General features: G+C 40.2%; 2 protein-coding genes across 13 annotated transcripts in view; one reads left to right on the forward strand and one right to left on the reverse strand.

The window, feature by feature from the left end:
* The window catches only part of LNX1 (ligand of numb-protein X 1), a 120,342-nt gene extending 116,091 nt beyond the window's left edge, over positions 1–4,251 (forward strand). For all 9 annotated transcript variants that reach the window (XM_083630318.1, XM_083630323.1, XM_083630319.1 and 6 more), the window contains 2 exons: positions 2,151–2,309; positions 3,551–4,251. In XM_083630318.1, the coding sequence (XP_083486444.1) occupies positions 2,151–2,309; positions 3,551–3,686 (295 nt within the window). In that variant the 3' untranslated portion in view covers positions 3,687–4,251. The remainder of the gene's footprint in view (positions 1–2,150; positions 2,310–3,550) is intronic.
* FIP1L1 (factor interacting with PAPOLA and CPSF1) overlaps positions 2,089–19,736 on the reverse strand; it is a 36,278-nt gene continuing 18,630 nt past the window's right edge. For 2 of the 4 annotated variants that reach the window (XM_083630454.1, XM_083630452.1), the window contains 6 exons: positions 18,085–18,111; positions 17,636–17,690; positions 14,432–14,487; positions 10,062–10,275; positions 6,239–6,376; positions 2,089–5,210 (listed from right to left, as the gene is read on the reverse strand). In XM_083630454.1, coding sequence (XP_083486580.1) covers positions 5,060–5,210; positions 6,239–6,376; positions 10,062–10,275; positions 14,432–14,487; positions 17,636–17,690; positions 18,085–18,111 — 641 coding nt within the window. In that variant the 3' untranslated portion in view covers positions 2,089–5,059. The remainder of the gene's footprint in view (positions 5,211–6,238; positions 6,377–10,061; positions 10,276–14,431; positions 14,488–17,635; positions 17,691–18,084; positions 18,112–19,736) is intronic. The other 2 variants (XM_083630455.1, XM_083630453.1) reach the window with 1 other exon arrangement.

A 19,736-nucleotide genomic window follows, 5' to 3' on the forward strand; every position in this document is an offset into this window, starting at 1 on the left:
TGCTGCTTGCAATTGAGTTTTATTTACTTAGGTTTGTCTAACAAATCCTATTTTCTCCAGCATTGCATCCCAACAGTTTACAGTAGTTTTCCAAATGGTTTTGGCCTTGGGAGCTTCACAAGCTAAGTAATGAAATGATCAGGTAAATAAAAGAGGGTCAAATGACATAAATAGCTTTAGAGACGATACTCTTCTTTAAAAAGCACTCATTTCAGGGCAGTTACCTAATGCACTTACACATACGTTACATACACACAGGAAGTCTGATATGTTTTGTGTTTGTAAGTCTGATCTGTAACAAAACACATCTAACCACCTCCCCCCAGCCCTCCCCATCTTTTAATACAGCTTGTTTCACTGGATAATCCAAGCCATCCCCAGCCTTTACTAACCAAGAAAGGCAGTGCTGACCAGCAAATACCCCACCCAATTTTCTTGTACAGTAATAAATTTTTGGTTGAGCCACCCACCTGCATCACATGGCTGTCAAATGACAAACTGGGTATTTTTTCTGGTACAGTCGTACCTTGGATCTCAAATGCCTTGGCTCCCAAACAAATTGGCTCCCGAACGATCCAAACCCGGAAGTGAGTGTTCCGGTTTTCGAACTATTTTTGGAAGCCAAATGTCTGACAGGGCTTCCGTGGCTTCTGATTGGCTGCAGGAACTTCCTGCAGCCAATCAGAAGCTGCGCTTTGGTTTCTGAATGTTTTGGAAGTTGTATGGACTTCCTGAATGGATTCCGTTCGACTTCCAAGGTACGACTGTAATTCCTTTGGCCAGAGCTGCTGCCTTAACTACTTCAGTTCTTTTCAAAACTCTAAAGCTACCATAGCTGTATTCTTGAAAGCCTTGTTCAAACATTTGTCACATTTCTCCCCTGCCTTTCCATGCAACAATCAACATTTGACAAAAAGGTCAAATCATACACTATACATCAGAGAAGATTCCTAATTTTGATATGTTTGATATTGTGGAAGCTCAATATATTATCCAAAGTTTGAGCACCCAGCAAATTGCAAGCTAGTTTGCAATCTAGTATTTGTTAAGTTTTTGTAATATGGTAGCTCGTGATCTGGAATTGTTCTTGGTCTCATGGTTATAGTGTATTTTATTGCTCTCTAAACCCACACGCTGGTGTAGCAGTGTGGCCACGAGCATAATCTGTAAACCAAAAAGTGGTTCCTTCAAGCTCTCCTCTTAGTATGTTCCATATGTTCAAAATCCTTGTCTATGTAAACTCTTAAGCAGGTTGGTTTCCTCCATGCTCTTACTTAACAGAATGTTGATATGTGACTTAGTGAGTAGCAATCAATAATGGCTAAATTCTGGTAACATTTGGTCATGACCTTGGAAAGCCCTGTTAAATCTAGTGAGTTTTATGTCTTTATGAGAAATGGGATTCAGGATGCTAAAAGCTCCACACAGATGGCAAAGCAATAGAGCGAGCCTTGTGCACAAGGGCCAAGAGGCTCCTGCTTTTCACATTAGCAGCCAGCTAACTGTTGCACAAACAAGTACCCTGTATCTTGCCAGCAGGTGAATATTTGTAGTTCCCAAGGGCCTCATCCAGCAGTACCATAAAAACCCTGAAGAACAAGCAAACAAACAAATACCCCCCCACCCAAAATGGAAACATCATTTTAAAGGATTGTTTTTAAATACCTCCTCAAAATTAAAGCATATTTTTCTTAGCGCTTGTAAGACAAAGATACTAAAAGGGTGGCTGCTACTTTGGTGTCTGTGACAGGCTTTATTGGACCCAACAGCAAGAACAGGACAGGTCCAGTTTGTACAAAACCCTTCTTCAGACAGAAAAATAATGTGCTCTATATTACACGAAGGTCACTACCCTTATCAATTTTATAATCCGAACTAGGTTTTTAATCCAAACAGGCAGATAAGAAGTTTCCCTGGAAAACCCCAAGAACAGAATATTTATGGGTGAAACTTAGTCTGTACAATGCTGCTAAATGTATGTGTAAAACATCCAAACTGAAACTAGAAGTTTGTGCAAACTATACCGATCTGGCATATACATTTCTTTTCAAGTCCAATATGCCAAAAAAAAGGTGAATGAGCAGGATATCATCAATAATTTTGATTTAATTGTACAACAGACCATTAAGTAGAATGATTTTTTTCCTTAGGTATTTATACAGCTGCAAAGAAATTGTATTACGAAGAAATACAGCGGGAAGTCTTGGCTTCAGTATCGTGGGGGGTTATGAAGAACACAGTGGGAACAAGCCATTCTTTATCAAATCCATTGTTGGAGGGACACCAGCGTATAACGATGGAAGAATCAGGTAATGAAACCACATTGTTTAGCAGTTATTTATAAGCCAATCATTCCCATCCAGATTATCACAACAGTTCTCAGTTAACTGGGGCCGCTGGTTCATGTATCAGTTTGATGTGCAGTATTAACATACAACAGGGTTCTTAAACTTGCATGCTCTCCATGTGGGAATGTGAGGCGGGATTAGGCATATACACTCTGTCCATCAAATCACTTCACTCCTGTTTTGTGATGGATGGATCACGCAGGCAGGCAGTGTTTATGTATATTGGCGTTCACATGCATACATGCCTGACCACACAGCACATTTTGTATGTGGGGGAAGGTATGTGAAAGCTCAGAAATGCAGTCACAACCTCCGCAAGTATGTTTTACTCACCTAGCTTGTGAGAATTGACCCCAAAGGTCCAATTCTACGCTGCTGAGCAACATATCAAACCAGCACTTGGGGCTCAGGTTCACCAGTGCAAAACTCAACCCCTTAGTTTGAAAGGCTGACCAGGCACAGTACTCAAAACTGCTTTCTCCTTTCATTTAGCTGCAAGCCACAAAGCACCATGCGTGGCAGTACTTCTGCTTATACTGGAACAGTTGAGGCAGGGAGAAGGGCATGGTACTAATCTTGAAATACCTTCTTGTCTGCAGAGAAAGCTGAAGCCTGGAAGGAGTCAAGGGATTATTAAAGATCAAAGTAGGCTTAATTTTATGCCAGTGCAGTAAAATCCATAACAGAAGATAGAGCTATAGGGCAGGACACATAGAACCATAACTGTTTTCAAAAGCAAAGTGATTCCTAAATAGGAAGAACTAGGAAGAACGGAATGTTCACTTCTGAGTTCAAATTCAAAGAGTCGTGTGGTTTGCAAATTCTGATTCAATTCCATTGGTGAAATGGAGAACTTTATAAATGCAGGTGTTTGCAAATCAAAATATTAACAAGAAATTAGAAAAAAATGCAGGGGTATATTTTTTACAGAGTATTAAAAACACTAGAAACACAGTCCAAAAGTCTTGCAGACACATGATGTTATAAAAGTCATTGCCTCTGGAAGTGTCAGACTGAAATCTGAAGCATTTATATAAAACAAGTCTATTCAGCTGGCATTAATTAGCAATACCTGACTTGGCTATTCTCATTTCCCCTCATATCTGCTACCTTTCTGATAAAAATGAGTAGGGGTGTGCAAGCTATTCCTGCCTTGGAGCTGCTGAAGTGCCACTAACCAATTTTATATTGCCTCCTTCCAGGTGTGGTGACATCCTCCTTGCAGTTAATGGTAGGAGTATCTCAGGTATGGTGCATGCCTGTTTGGCAAGGATGCTCAAAGAACTGAAGGGGAAAATTTCTCTCACCATTGTGTCCTGGCCTGGCACTTTTTTATAAAGATGTATCGCAAACGGAGAGTGAAAAATTATCTGACACAAAATCAGCCACTTAATATGGACGTTTGTTTACTCCACTTTCTGGTCAACTGTATACTTGTAAAAGAAAACGTTGTGAAGTATAAATGTGCATAACACAAACAGAATGGTCTGAAGAAAAAAATAATGTGTGGTATGTGTTAGAAAAACATGCAATTTTAAAGTATGGAAGTCTACTGAGATCATAAGTTAGGGTACACATCTTTACTGCGCTATGTCTCATGTTTGTATTTTTATATCTATTCCAAGCAGCAGTAGAAACATGTTCCACCAACAGTTTATAAACAAGGAAAACCACTTTAGACCTGTAATTTGAAAATATTCTGAACTCCTGAATAACTGTTGCAATACTTTTCTATTATGTTGACAGCATCTATTCCAAGACATAGAAAGCAGTCTGATTGAATACATGAAATCCCACTTTGTGATCAGTATGGATCAGATATTTTTAAATATTTTGTTTCCCGGTATGTAATAACTGTGAATGAAATTTCATTTTTACCATTAAAATAACTGTAATTTGTAAAGCCAGGTTATTTTCATTAAATAAAAGCACAAAAAATGCTTTTCTCCCCTGTGGATCTAATTCGTGGCATGAACCGAGTGTTCTGCCCTATTTTACTCAGTTTTGCTCACAATCTTCTGTGATGGTCAGTTCTGAATCAACATAATAATGAAAGGAAGGAAGGAAGGTGTAGCAAGCTACCAGCATAGACAGAGAAGAGGAGGAGAAATTGCCTGGTTTGCCTGGATTAAGTAGCTGAGGGGAAAACTAGTGGAGATCAAAGAGAGCAGGGAAGCATCAAATACAAAGGCTACTTAGTACTGTACAGTAGTAGCCAAGACTCAGACTTATTTGAAGATCTGGCTGTTTTAAAAATTAAAGAGTTACATAACAGCATCCATCTGAAGAGCCAAAACAAATGTTGGTTCCAATTCATTCTACTAGGATCTGTGTATGTTGATCAGATGGGACACCTCATTTGTGGTACAGTCACTTTCTTTACTCTTTGGGGAAAAAACCCTCTGCATTACATCTGCACACTGCGCTTTGACGGAGTTTGTGTAACAGTGCACAACCTCACTATCCAAGCGCAATTCTCCATGTGTACCTTATGTGTTACCGTCCTTTTTTCTAGTTGCATAGGCAAGACAAACAATGTGTTTTAACATGAAAAATGCTTTTTTTATTTTCAAAATTCCAAATTAAACTTACGCTTTATGCTAACAGAACAAGATGAAGAGCAATTTTTTTAGACCCAGAAAAAATAATTAGGATTGAGAGCCATCTATTTCTGGCACTAATTTAAGCAAGTAGACAAAAACCACACATGCCTATTCCGCAGGAGTAGCATCCATGTTTTCCTGTTCCGGGGCAGGCTCGCCACCAGCCGACTCTTTTCCTTCTTTGCTCTTTTTTGATTTTTTGTGTTTGTGCCTCCTGTGGCTCTCTCCCTCTTCACTGTCATGGCGACGCCTGCTGTTACTAAGCGGGGACAAGAAAAAGAAATGACACACAGAGCTATTAAATGGGAGTCTCAAGCTCAGTGCGCCACCCTGAACGGAAGCTACTTCTTAAATAATTAGCTTGATGATGTCACAGGATTAAGTACATGTGATGGCATCACCACGTGACCCCTAAGCATGGGCAAATTAAAACCAGAAAGGGAGTGAAGAAAAAAACCTGTCAGTATTAGATTCCGCCATCTGCCAACATTTACTCTGGGCGGGTTGTCTGGCACCTATAGCAGCAATGAAAATCTTTGCCATCACATAATCAAAGTAACGTTATAGGGCTAGAGTTGGTTGGTCAAGGAGAACAGAGATTTTTAATGGGATTCTACATAGAAAGTACTACATTTAAGAGGCAGCCTTAAAATAGGTTTGCAACAATGATCTGAAGAGTTGCTCGGTGACCAAGATCAACTTCTAATAATCTAAGCCCGCCTTTTAGTTTCCTTTCTCAATAGAATAAATATAACTGCAGGCTTCAATTGGTGTCATTGGTACATCTAGGATCAATGCCTGAGATGGGCACTGTCTGGCAGCTTCCAGAACCTCAGGCTTGCAAATCCCCAACTAACTGCCCCCCCCCCCGGAGCATCAGCAGCTGACACTGCTGCTAGTAGTAGCTCGCCTTGGAAGGTTTGAGCCCACTGCCATTGGTGGAGGCAGCAATGCCACCTCTTCCCCGCTCTGCCCAAGTGACTCCCAATGTTCACGCTGCCCAAAGAGAACACAGAGAGTGCGGCTGCGGAGGCTTTCCTTTAACATCTATTCTAGGGCATCAACTAAAATATGCAACTGGTTGAGAAATCCTAATAATCCACCACCCATGGCTGAAACTTATATCCTGGTCATATGACACAAGGGCTAATATCCTACTGGTATATTCTCAACTTCTGGCTATTTTTAAATGTCAGCAACTAAAAAGCAGCACATCAATAGCCAAGGTCTTCCCATGACACTTCAATCATCCCACAGCATTACTTCAAAGATTATTAAAGAGCTAACCTTCGTGATGACTTGTGTCTTGTCTCTTCCTTGTCTCGATGTCTCCTTTCTCGGTGTCGTTCTTCTTTCTCTCTGCTTGTTCTATGCCGTTCATAGCCTCTATCTGCATATTCTCTGTACCTGTATCGCTCCTCATCACTAGCAAGAAAATAAAAACATTCAGCAGACAGACAAACAAATGCTAAAGGAGCATCAATAATCTTTGTCTCCTCCCAGGCACAGAGAAAATACAGGTGGTTCATGTGATTTCTACATTCAGCAGAACACAATTTCCTACCGAAGGTATTACCAAAATGGGAATTTGTAACGTAACACAGTGTGAAACTACCATTGTACAGTCCTGACAATGGAAAATGTATTTTAAGGAATCAAAAATACCAACATTAGTAAAATCAGATTTCATTACGTACAAATAAATTGTTGTCTTGGATGACTGTACTGCTGAACAGTAGAAGAGACTGTCGGTCTGACAGTTAACTCTTAATAAAGGAGAAATATTCGTGGCCCCTTTGAAAATCTCAGGACACAGAGTACCAAATATATTGCTAAGCCGTTAATATGCCATCAAAGAAATAAGGAATGTGATCTGTTTCTTCATATTGCAGTAAAGGTTTCCATCTGCTAAATTAAAAGAATGAAAGTTCCCCAAACAAAAAAATAAGTGGCTCACCACTTTACTCAGTTAAACTTGCAATTATAATTCAAAACATCGTGTTTAACATTGAGTGTTATCCAAATACATTTGTTGGTCAGTATACATCTAATCTTTGGGATCAACTACAAATGAAAAAGAATAAAGTTATGTCCCCCCGGGATGCCTGGGTATACATAGTGGCTGTTCAAGCTGTGCGCACAAGACATTTTGGTTGAGCATGGAGGGAAAACTTCCTGATGGCAAGAGCAATTTGACAACAGACCCAATTACCTAGAAAGGTACTAGTGGGCTCTTGCTCACTGGAGGTCTTCAAACTGAGACTGGACATCTCTATACGCTAGGTGTGTTTTGTTAGGGATGCTTTACTGTGCATTTCCTCCATCAAGCAGGATGGAATGTTGACTAGACCCACAAGACCCTTTCCAACCATGATGCTGACCTAAAAGTAGCCACTGTGGTGAATTCAACATGTTGTTAAGACTTCCAAGTCCCATCAGCCCCAGCCAGCACGGCCATGGGATGAATCAATATCACCTGTAGTACACTACATTGAGAATCTTGTATTTGTTAAAACAAGCTGCAATCTATCAAGCTGATATCCTTCACATCTTCCAACAATATCTGAAGTGACTACAGAGATTGAAGTTACCCACAAATAATTATGTACTCACACAGTGTTAAATTAAGGACCTGCACCTTGGCTATAATGGCACATTTCTCTGATCTGCCATTTATCTCATCTGATCTACGGCCAGGATTTAAAGAGCACCTTGAAACTGACTCATTCTTTTTTAATCCCCTAAACTTTTAAGGGGAGAGCTGTCTTGTGTATCATCTCAATCTGAGCAGCTGCTCTTCAAGAGGGACAAAGGCTACTTTGACTTGTTCCACTGTTCTTTCAATCCTGGCCTTTCCCTTCCATGCCAAGGAGGCTCTAGGCTACTGTGATACATTATGTACGCAAAACATTAAAGAGTTGGACATAAAGATTGAAGGGTCACACTGTATGCCATTAAAGCCCCCAATAAATACATATATAAATCCTCTGTGTTTTCCATTGCAAAAATGGCTCACACATGGATGCATTATTATAAACTACTTTTGGGGTTTTAAAATGAAATTGTGATATACAAGTATTTTTTATAAATAAATAAGGTCCTAGGGTGGGTTACAGCAATTTAAAAATACAGTCTAAAATCAGTTTAAAACAAATGACAGGCAAAAGAATATCGAGGTACTAAAAATATCTCTCAGTTGTCAAGGGTCACGGTAAATAGACTCTTTTTGGGTGGGATGAACTCCACTTAATTATAACAACAGGGGTCCAACATTTATTTTCTGAAGGAAGCCATTTCCAAAGACCCTGTAAGGTTACTGCCTAAAAAAAAGAAATAGTGCACCACATACTGCTCAGTGTGAAATGGACATTTCTTGTTTAGTTTGAATTGAAAACTAATTTCATAGAATCCTAAGAGTTGGAAGGGACCTTGAGGATCATCTAGTCCAACCCCCTTCAATGCAGGAGTAGGCAGCTGTCCCACATGGGAACTGAACTTGCAATGTTGGCATTATCAGAACCATGCTCTAACCAACTGAGCTATCGATTCCATAATTTAATTGCAAATTTTTTTGGGGGGGTGGTTACAAGAGGCACCTTAAAGACGAATTCCCCAGACTCCTTTCAGACATGCCACCATTTCTAGTGTGAGAGTAGAGATGTGAAGAGCAGATGCCACATTTCATGGCTTGTGGGTGCTAATTTTTAAGTTTCTCTACAAGACCAAAAGCTATACTGGTACACCAATGTCACGGTATCCACTTATAAATGGTAAAAAGTCTGTGTGCATTCCACCCCCCCTTTCTTTATTCATTTGTTACAATGTTTTCATAAGCCGCTGAATAATTGTTAAAAACAGGACTATTAAACGATGAAGCAAAATTTGTTCAAGGGTGTCATATCTACATGATCTGTGGTTCTCAAGCCTCCCACTTTCCCTGTTACTCCCCTAATCAAGTTTTTACTAGACCAAGGCCCCCCTGCTTTCTCACATCGCCATGTGGCAGCAGCTTTACTGCAGATGTTGGATAATTTAGTCACATAAAAAAACCCCACTCCACTCCCCACCCCTTCCCTGACTGATAAGTCTGGCAGCAACACAGAGACTTCTCTGGGCCTGGAAAACATTAAGGCTCATTTCAAGCACCCTTGAATGACCAGGCTTTTTCTGGCCTTCAATCAAGCTGCCTAAAAAACAGATGTTAAATTGATCTTAACGTCTAACACACTGACCCAGTAATTTGTAACACAAAACACACACAAAATATCACCCCCACACACAAACAAAAGTCTTATATGAACAAAACATCACCATCGTCATCTTATACTTCCAAGTCAATTCTTTAACGCTCATAGCATTTTTTTAATCCCGTGTTAACCAAGATCATGCAAACTTGTTTTGCTGACCTACAAGGGAAAACTCTAACAATGGTTTTTAAAACCCAATTTAATACCCAATGCATAAAACCTTTTTAAGTGGAAGGCAGAACAAAAAATGATTAGAAATAGTCAAGATATTGCCATGTGAAAATGGTATTCAATGATCACCAGACAGAGGAAATGTGGGGCTTAACTGCTGCATAAACAAAAGGGGCTAAAGTTTATGTAATACTGTAGCCACTGTATTGTAGCCCTGGTATTGCTTAACAGGATGAATGGCATAGCTGAAACTGCTAGCAAACAGTACTTTATTCCTCCTCAGGTATTCAGAGCTCTCATCCCAGAACAACTGAACTCACAAAGCAGTATAAATTGAAAGTTTTAGACTGGAATCAGTTACTGTAGGAACTTCAGCTGTAAAATGATGGTTAGGGGACTCAAACCCATTAGGCCGTTCTATTATTAATGTTCTGAATGCTTAGAGCCAATTCCTTCCCAGGAATTAACAACAAAAATCATCAGCTCAGCACAATTTGCCTGCAAAGCATTTGTTATGTACCACTTATTGTCATACTTCTGGTTTGCATCTGAAATTGCTGGCTATGGTTCCAACGACAAACAAATGTGAGCCCCACCCCTTGTTCCCTGAGAATACACAGCTGCATGCTGACTTTAAGTATGTCTCTAGTACAGACACAAAACTCCCACCATTGAGTAACCCTCAAACTCACCTATTGAACACACTAGGAGTTGGGCTATGCTCCCGCTCTCGTTCTCTTTCTCGGGTCCGCTCTCGCTCCCTGTCACGGTCACGATCCCTTTCTCGATCTCTGTCTCGCTCCCTCTCCCTCTCTTTATCTCTTCTTGAATAATAATCCCACTGTTTGGTTGTGTCCATGAGACTAGTCCACGATGGAGCAGAACCTGTAAGGTGCGGGAAAGTGACTAAAGAAGAAAAAAAATGCCAGCATTAGAAAGAAAAAAAAGTTGACAACAGTGGAAAAGTGTGATATAAAATCAATGACATCCAATCTTATATGCTTAGCTGAAGCCTAGAAGGCAAGTTCAGTGACTCTAGGCCTATTATTTGCATGCTACTTTACCACATGCAACAATTAACTCTCACGTTCATTTCATACCAGTCTGTTTGTTGGATAACTGCTGTTTATCAATACTTGCTTACTTTTCTTAGTAGCAAAAACTATTCACAGCAGTAAACACAAAGTCATATACAGTTAAGGATTGCTCCCCAGTACTGTTTTAATGGTACTTTATTTAAAACACAAGTTTTCGTATTATTTTGTGATCACAAATATTTTGTGATGCAAATATTAGGCTGCCATCTTCAAACTACTAATTCTAGCATAGCCCCAGCAACATCCCTCCCATTCCTCCCCACTAACGTTAAGAGGGTTAAGGAGACAATAACTAAGCAGGGACAAGCAAATAGAGCAAAGTGCCTGCTTGCCTCTCCTCTCAGAAACAGGAATGCCTGAACATCAGGAATTCATAACTCCCAGACTCCTTTCCTCACACCAGTTAATTGGGAGTGCAGCCTCACTCATTAATACATTATTAGTCTTTGCTGTTGCTGAATGGTGGTGATGCCGATGCATAAATCTTTCAAGTGCTCCATCTAATGGCTCTCAGGAGGAGCGCTGCAGAGGTTAACAACTGCTGAACTTAGGGGTGGGAAACAAGAGTAGGATTCTGAAGTGAATTGTATTCAAGGGCTCCATTTGTAGCATGCAAAGGTGCGGGGGAGGGTGGATATAAAAATTCTCGAAGAAAATGGAACAGAAGAAAATGGTGGAAGAAAAAAGAATTACTGAAATACAATTTCCAGCATCATTGCCTATAATCTACAGCAGAACAATTTGTATTTTTGTAATTTTCTTGCACCACAGAAATGTTATTTTTGACCACAGGAAGGAAAAACATTTTATGACTTGCTTTAGTTTTTAATTTGGGGGGTGGTGGAAGAGAAGAAAGAAGACAACTAGAATTCCAAGAAATAGCTGGACTTTACAGAGAATTCCCCCAACTTCCAATACTGTCATGGATGTAGCATTCATCAACCACACCTTTTCTGTATGAGACAAGGGTTAAGATCTACCTTTGAGAGAGGACTGCAGTTTCTCTTCTCTTTTTCTGCTTTTATTTAGGTTAGTTTTTTATTGTATTGTACTATGATAAAGCCTTAATAAAATCTTATAAAAAACTGGCATCAATCAATAGAAGTGAGTGTGGTGCAGATCTTAGTACTAAATCTCATTAAATCTGACTCATCAACCATTTAAAAACTAATTACACTTGGCAAAGCCAAGAGATCAAAATGATGAACTTTTTGTAGAAGAATGGAGGCCTTTTTGGACTATTTGGAAAACAAATGAAATCGTGGGCAAGACTCAAGATAGGAGTAGCAGAAGAAGAAAAAATGACAAAGTAATAGCATTAGAGGGATATTGGTAATAAGACAATAATTTGATAGAGAGTTGGAATAAAAACACTGTGGAGGTGTGGGTGGGGAGTCAATACATGAAATAATGTAGCTATTCTGAAGTTAATTTGTAAAAATTTGGAAATTCAATAAAAAATATATTGGGAAAAAATAATTGCACTTGGTTCAGTTCTGCGAGACATACAAAAATATAGTCAAGGAAGAGAGAATAGAAACTATTTTTTTAAGAAACATTTTAAAAAAAATAGAGTAGAGGCTTTCAGTGCTCTGAAGTACCTGAAACTTGTGTAACTTCTTAGGCTTTAGGACTGCTTCTATTTTTAACTGAAGTTCCTTTCTGTTTCTTGTAAGAAGAGATACTAGATGAGTTAAATGCAAGATTTTGGGGCTAGTGTGCCAAGCCACAGTATGAGAAGGGGGTGGTGAGGAAACCAGGCAGCAACAGAGGGACAAAGAGAAATGCAATACTGATTCTACTATCTACGTCACAGCCAGGTCAACATGTGGAATAATGGTTAGAATATCAGACAGAGGTGCTGAGTTCTGCCAAACATTGCGGGGGGGGGGGGCAGATCCCCGCTGCTTGAGCCTGCGACACGCAAGTGTGACATCACGCACGCCACACACTTCAGTGAGCCCCTGCGAGACCAGCTGCTGCCACGAGTTCCTGGCACAGTGAGGACTTCCGCCATAGCTGCGAGACCTGCTGCCACAAGGCCCAACCTCTCAATACTGGAGGGAGGCTCAACCCTATCTCAACAGACTTTGGGGGTTGAAGACATCTCAGCCCTATGGAGTTGGCACCTATGATGTCAGACTAGGACCTGGGAGACCAGGTGCAAATCCTCACTTGGCCTTGGAGTTCACTGGGCGACCTAGGGTCAGTCACTGCCTCTTGGCCTAACCTATTTCACAGGGTTGTTATGGGGATTAAACAAGCAGAAGGAGAACTGTGTGGGCAACTTTCAGCTCTAACAAATCAAATCAGTTTAAGACTCACATGTAAGAAGGCTACATATTATCACTGAGTTCTTGCCTGTGGTTATTTGTCAAGAGAAAACATGTTTGATGAATCCTAGTTGGTCCTTTATAGCTTACAGAAATAATCATCAAAAACATCAGAAAGGGCTGCCAGAAGTGTATATGAAAAAAGGTAGATGAGCAAAGGCAGGATGAAATTCTATACTCATACCTGTGAGGATGCCCAACTGAACTTAGTGGTGCTTATTTCTATGTAGACATGAATAGGATTGTGCTGCAGGAAGAGCAGTATTCTCACAGATCAGGCCAAAGAACTAATCTTCCTTCCCTTTCTCATCTAAACCTGCAGCATCTCTGTGAGAATTAAAGATGGTATTCCCATCTAAACTAAAATACGCAGAATGAAATATGGAATAAAGTGCTTCCAGTATTAGTTGTACTTTGGGGATTCTTACATATTCCATGCCAAAAAAGTGATAGTGTTGTTTACAATGTAGAATTCTGATAATTTTGAAGTGCCCCTCTTTGTACCTAGTTCCCAAAAGAGCCTAATGTGGAAGACACGTTTCACATCCATGCTGTTTCAAACACCGTCCTACCCATGCGAAACTTGTGGTCTACACATCTGAATCAGTGCTCAGAATCTGATGTTTGATGCCAGTTTTAAGATCTGTTATGTTTTCTTCATGAGTGCTTGGGGATAATTTCTGTAGATGTCCTATTCTGAAGCGACACATTCTCTCAGTCAGCTTACTCCAAAGGCACTTGCACAGAAAAGAAACCCAGCCCTTATGTGTGCTTCGCATCACACTTAAGAACCCATAATATATGTTGTTTGAGGATAGAGGCACCAAGTGTGAGACCTCCTCCGAAATATGGAAGACAGAGAAGGCAGTTTCAATACTTTCACATGAGCACAGATTAATAAAGGCATCTGCTTTCCATTAAAGGAGTCATTCTGAGCATCATCTGCTTTTTGTTACCTGAAGCAAAATTCTGGTTTGTTCATTCATACCCACACACTCCTCCCATTTTACTGGAGCTTCATTCTTGCTGCTTGGTCACTACAAATTCACTGTACCTTTAATCTGACTCGTGAAGATGTGGGAGAAAGAGGGGAGAGAGACCGGGCACTGCTTCTATAACTTAAAAGTACACAAATCTCTAATTAATACTGCTATCAAAACCTGCACTTAAGCCAATTGTCTGCACACTGAACATTATTGCCTGTCAATTTCTAAAAGGAAAATAAAAAGAAGATTGAAAAATGTTTGGTGAAATATTTTTCTTCTTCTTTGTAATAACTACAAAGAGTAAATACCTGACTAAAAAACAAGGGAGAGGAACCAAACACAGCAGATGGCATTTGTTTATGTGTGCAAAGGAGAATATATGTCATACACCATGGTTACCAGCTTCACACGTTAACCAGAAACTGAGCACCATTTTTTCCAAAGAATTAAAAACTATTATACAGGAAGCTTGTTTGCATCAATGCATCCTGAACAGGAGGAAGAGGTTACATATAAAACAAAGGTTAGAAGCATCTCAAAGAGTAGGCTGTGCATCAAGCTGCTAACCTGCTAACTCAAGATAGGTTGAACTTAAAAGTGTAGCCACCTGGTCAGCCCATTTTCAAGCAGTTTTGAAGACACTTACCACCGCCATATGGAAATGCCCGAGCTGAGCGGCTATCATAGCCAGAGGAATGTCCACTGTTGAAAGAGAAGCACACAATAAATACATCTTACCATTTAAAATAGCCAGTTCTGGTTGCTGAAGCTGGTAGGGTATGATACTTGTCATACCAGGAATGTAATCATTCATGTGATACTTTAAAAGTCAGTGTGCAACAAGCCTCTCTTGTCAGTGAAGTCATTATTAACATTACAGTGGTGCCTCTGGTTATGTACTTAATTCGTTCCGGAGGTCTGTTCTTAACCCAAAACCGTTCTTAACCTGAAGCACACTTTCGCTAAAGGGGCCTCCCGCTGCTGCCGCACTGCCAGCGCGTGACTTCCGTTTTCATCCTGGGGCAAAGTTCTCAACCCAGGGTACTACTTCTGGGTTAGAGGAGTCTGTAATCCAAAGTGTTTGTAACTGAAAGCATTTGTAACCCGAGGTACCACCGTATCTGATCTGTTACCTTTGATCCTAAACCTCCACTATCCTGTGGGATGTCTTTGGAAGAAGAAAAGGCTGAGGAGTAAACCCTACACAAATCCGGAGTGGAGATGGCTGGATGGCACCTTGTACGCCTCCTTCCACCAACTCCTGCAGTCAAGCTAGTGCCAAATATATTGCTCTGCTTTCCTTTGGACCACATGAGTGAGGTCAAGAGAGGAGTCCTGTCATCTGGGCAGCCCAGGACCTCCATTCACACTGCCTAGGCTTCCGCCACAGGGACGTCATTTCAGTGCTGCTAACGCAGTGGTATGACTGGTGCACTCTACTGTCTCTTGAGACAGACAGGTGCCAACAATATGCTGGTCTTTGACACTTGATATATATTTTTCGGACCCATTCTATTTTTGTGAGTGGAAATTATTTTTAATGTTGTATTTTAAAGTACTATAACCCACCCTGAGACCTCAGGGTAAAGGCTGGGTAATAAAATCATCACCCATCATGTCATATCTGCCAAAGTAATTTGGAGTGACTATAGCTTTTGCCTCTCGCTCTGCACATGCTGTGCTTTCAGCTCTGGTACGATGACAGAAGACAATCTGGCCAACTGGACCAACCCTGCATGCCCCACATTAGGCATAAGATTCCTGCATTGCAGGTGGTTGGACTACATGATCCTCGTGGTCCCTTCCAACTCTACAATTCTATGATTCTATCCCAAACAGTGGAAGGAGTGTTTATTGTGCAGCTCAGCAGTGGCTATAATTATCTGTTAGATCTGCACAGGCAAAACATTACACAGATTGATGTGGCCAGGAATCTATCCTGCCCCTCAAGCAATCAAATGTGGCAAATTCATCCACACATCTATTTTATTCACTACAAGGGACAGGGTGAATGAAGGTCCCAGTTGGACAGTCTGCCATATAAAATCATTATTCATGAGACTGCTATTCATGATACACACTAACAGCCAACTCAGATGATAAATGTTGACAGAAATGGAGCCAAAATTGGGCCACTGAGAAACAAGAGAGCTATATCAGTATGCTTGGAGCAAAAAGTACAAATTTGGGGTTTTGTTTTGTTTTTTTAAAAAGGAGGCAGCCCCCTCCCATGGCCCAATGATGTGTGACCATGCTCAGTAGCGATGAAATAATGAGTGCTTAATCTGTTGGGGGAGCAGGGATATCAATGGAAGAAAGGAGAAGTGGAATGCCTTATTTGAGCTCCTTATAGCTTACATTACGGGTGTTAAACCCCCAAGCTCACCATATGTTCCCCACCAGCTCAATTTCCAGGCGGCAATAGCACTGGGGGCACAGAGTCATGTGGGGATGGAGTCGTTTGTGTCCTCATCGCAGTGCTAGGCTGAGGATGCAAACTGCCCTACTCATCAGATGACTGTCCTGAAAAGAGGGCAAGTAAAACCCCTTCTCAGATGATCTGCATGGATCACCTGAGGAGAGGTGTGTATGTATGCCTGTTTAGTGTGTTTTCTGTGTGCTGTATGTTTGGGGAACAGTAGTCACCTCCACCTCCAGCATGCATTCACTGGAAGTTTGGCCAAGGGTGGATCTAGCTCTGGTTTACAGCATCCTGGAGAACAGCATGGCTGGAAGACATGGGCACTGAACAGCAGCACTTATGCTGGGAAGTAAAAATATACTTGCGTCCTACTTAACTTCACATTCTCCAAGTTTCAGCTGAATGGGGAAAATATCAGCTGAAATAAGTAAAATACTAAGGCGAAAAAAGATATGTATGGTTTAATTTACTTTCTATTATATGTTTTATTACTCCCCATATATCTTGAATTAATTATATTTACCTCATCTACCATACTTAGATGAGTGCTATTTTTCTTCTTGAAGACAGTTTAATATTTTATAAAACACTTTTGGACTGTGGCTTTAGAAACGAGATAATGAAAACCTTAAGTAATGTTTATCAGCCTCTTAGGTTTATGGAGAACTTCATTCAACTAGAAGTGTAAGGAAAAACAAAATCATTCTGTGTAAGAAAAAAGTATTTTGGAAATGTGGCAATCAGGAAGCAGTGCAGGAGAAAAAGACTCGACAGAGGAACTAAACTCTACAGGGGATTGTACATAAGGCAATGAAAGTTCAGACTCTGTAGGGAAGAGTGCCCAAAGGAGCAAGAAAAAGCATCTTAGGCAAAATGATGAGGGCTTAATCTAACTGAAAGGACAACCTGAAAATCTCCTGGAGCCTTCAAAATAACTCAGTTGGGACTATTATTTTTTTCTGTCTATTGGAAGAGCGTCTAGAGACCTTCCAGAAAAAATACTAAATGCAAGAGCAGTTACAGAGATAGCTAGTCACTATTTTCCCTAGTGCTTCCACCAATCCAACAAGCAACCACTTCACTAAGAATTAAACAAAACAAAGCATCAAAAAAATTTAGCCAGCTGATAATATATACCACCGCTCTCCTCACTAAGGCTTACCACCACTCCTCTCTGCTTTTTGCCTCCTTACAAGTTTAGCCCAAGGTAAAGTTAAGAAGTAGCAGCCCTGGACCTGCACTGTTTCTGCACCTACTAACAGACTCCATAGATCTTCTCCTCCCCACCCACTGCCACCAGAGGCTGTTGGCATGAGCAAGTCAAGAGCCATGCCTAGCTGTTCTCTAAACTAGAAGCAATAACCACACCTTGCTTGACATGCAGGGAAAACGTGCTTAGTTGAGATCATTCTACAAACTGAAATTTACCTTTCTATGGTCGGTATTAGGGAAGGTGGTGGTCCTCCAGGTGGGGGAGGGAAGCCTGAAATATTTGAGAAACAAAGAAGTTGCCTTAGCTTATCACTTCTAATTAACGCCTGAAAAACCCAATACATGCAAGCTGTGTATATATATTAAGATAAATCTGTATAACAGTGAAAAGGAATGACATGCCCAAAGTTAAACCATTATTTTCTTACATCATATCCTTGCAATCTTATACTTAGCATATTTATTCTATTCCATTTATTTTATCCAGTTCTTCAATTATATATATTTACCTGGCAATTAAAAACTATTTCTGAATTTTAGCTATTTTCTCCAAAGAAATCAAAGTACATTTTTTTATTTTTTTAAAAAGGGAAGTGGCAGATTGTCCCCCTATACCAAAATTGCATTCACATTATGTTTCATACTACTAAAACAGATAAATATACCTGGCGGTGGCACAGTTATTGGTATACCTAAAAACAAAAAAAATGCACCCAGTCATTTCAGTAATGAGTTTATTCTGATTCCCACATTACCAGAACAGGTATCATGGCACTCATGCCAACAACGTATTAAAAAGCCAGTAAGAGTTGATAGCAATTTCAGCTACTGCCACTCCATATTGGGCTTTGATCCAAGGATGAATTAGTGGGCAGCTGCACCAGCAGCAGGATGTGGGCCAAATGCAAGGTGACATTAGTGGCTTTAAGTTCATAAATATGGGGAGTGGGGAGGCTTCACAGCATACACCTTGACACATGTGCCAAACAAGGTTCTGTGGTGTGGGGTCGCTGCTTAAAACTCTCTGAAAGTAACACACCCATATCAATTCACTTAAAGCTGCTGCTTCCCTAAATTAATAGATTGCTCTGAAGATTCCGTATTTATCACGACGTCATCGTCCAGGCAACAAGGAAACTTCATGAACAATCTTATAAAGATTTTCAACTGAATTCCAGGTTCATAGCATCTGGAATATAAAAGTGTTATTATCAACACTAAGCACATTCTATAAATCTAACCCTACAAATTAATGCAGTTACGTATGCAACAATAGACCTGTAAGGAAGTACTCCTTTCGCTGTACATACGTATGGATATGCATGCACAAGTCAATGCAAAAACCCACCTGTGCCTTTATATCCTCAATGTTAACAGACAAGACAGCAGATTCAAAATGTAAAATGACAGGTTAATGTTAACTAGGCCATACTGTCATCAAAAATGCACTGACTTTATGGCATTAATAGAATAATTTCCACGTTTCTAACACAGACACATGACATATTTTACAAACAAGCATATTTAGCTGCTTTTCCAAAGCATTGTAGGAAAGTCTACAGAATGGGCAATTTTAAAAATTCCTAATTCCTGAAAATCTTAGCCCAGACATTATTACTGCAATTGTTAGTTGAGAGTCCTTTCCAGTAGCAGCTATTCAACTTTCTAGTGTTATATTTTCAAACAGTGATGGTTCTTTTTGTCTCAAAGGTATTTGCATCACGAGTGGCTAAGTGAACACAGTACAAGAGACCAAACTTCAAAGTGAGATCCTTTTTCAAAGGATCTTCTGAAGGATGTTTTATATTTGAATGCTTAAACGTTCTGGCCAGTAGTTCCAAGCTAATATTAGGTAACAAGAAAGTAACAAGAAACTTTTCCCTCTTTAAACCAATGAGGAATGGGCAGGTTCTATTTTGGTAGGAGCTTTGAAGACAGTATGCTGGCAGAAGCAAAATTAAAATAAGCCTGGAGAAGCCAAAGCCACTACTTATAAGTTATTTTCAAATGGGCTGAAAATACAGGAGATAGCAAACAAAATCTTCTGGCTGGGCTCATCTCATCAACCTGTCTGAATGTTACCAGTCCTCTGCTGCTTTCACCAAAGGGCTCAACTAAAGTCACAACACATGCAGATTTATTTTAACTTTGAACTTCAACAGATGAAAGCTTCTTCTTTAATACTGCCTCTTACTTGTAGGTGGGACTAGAAGTTCACCCCCAAGGCTTAGGCTAATATTATTCTTTACATTCCTATTTCTTTGAAGGCAACACATCTCCTATTTCTCCAACCAACCACGTATGCAAGTGCTATGCT

Source organism: Podarcis filfolensis, assembly GCF_964270895.1.
Source record: "Podarcis filfolensis genome assembly, chromosome: 9".
Classification (NCBI taxonomy): Eukaryota; Metazoa; Chordata; class Lepidosauria; order Squamata; family Lacertidae; genus Podarcis; species Podarcis filfolensis.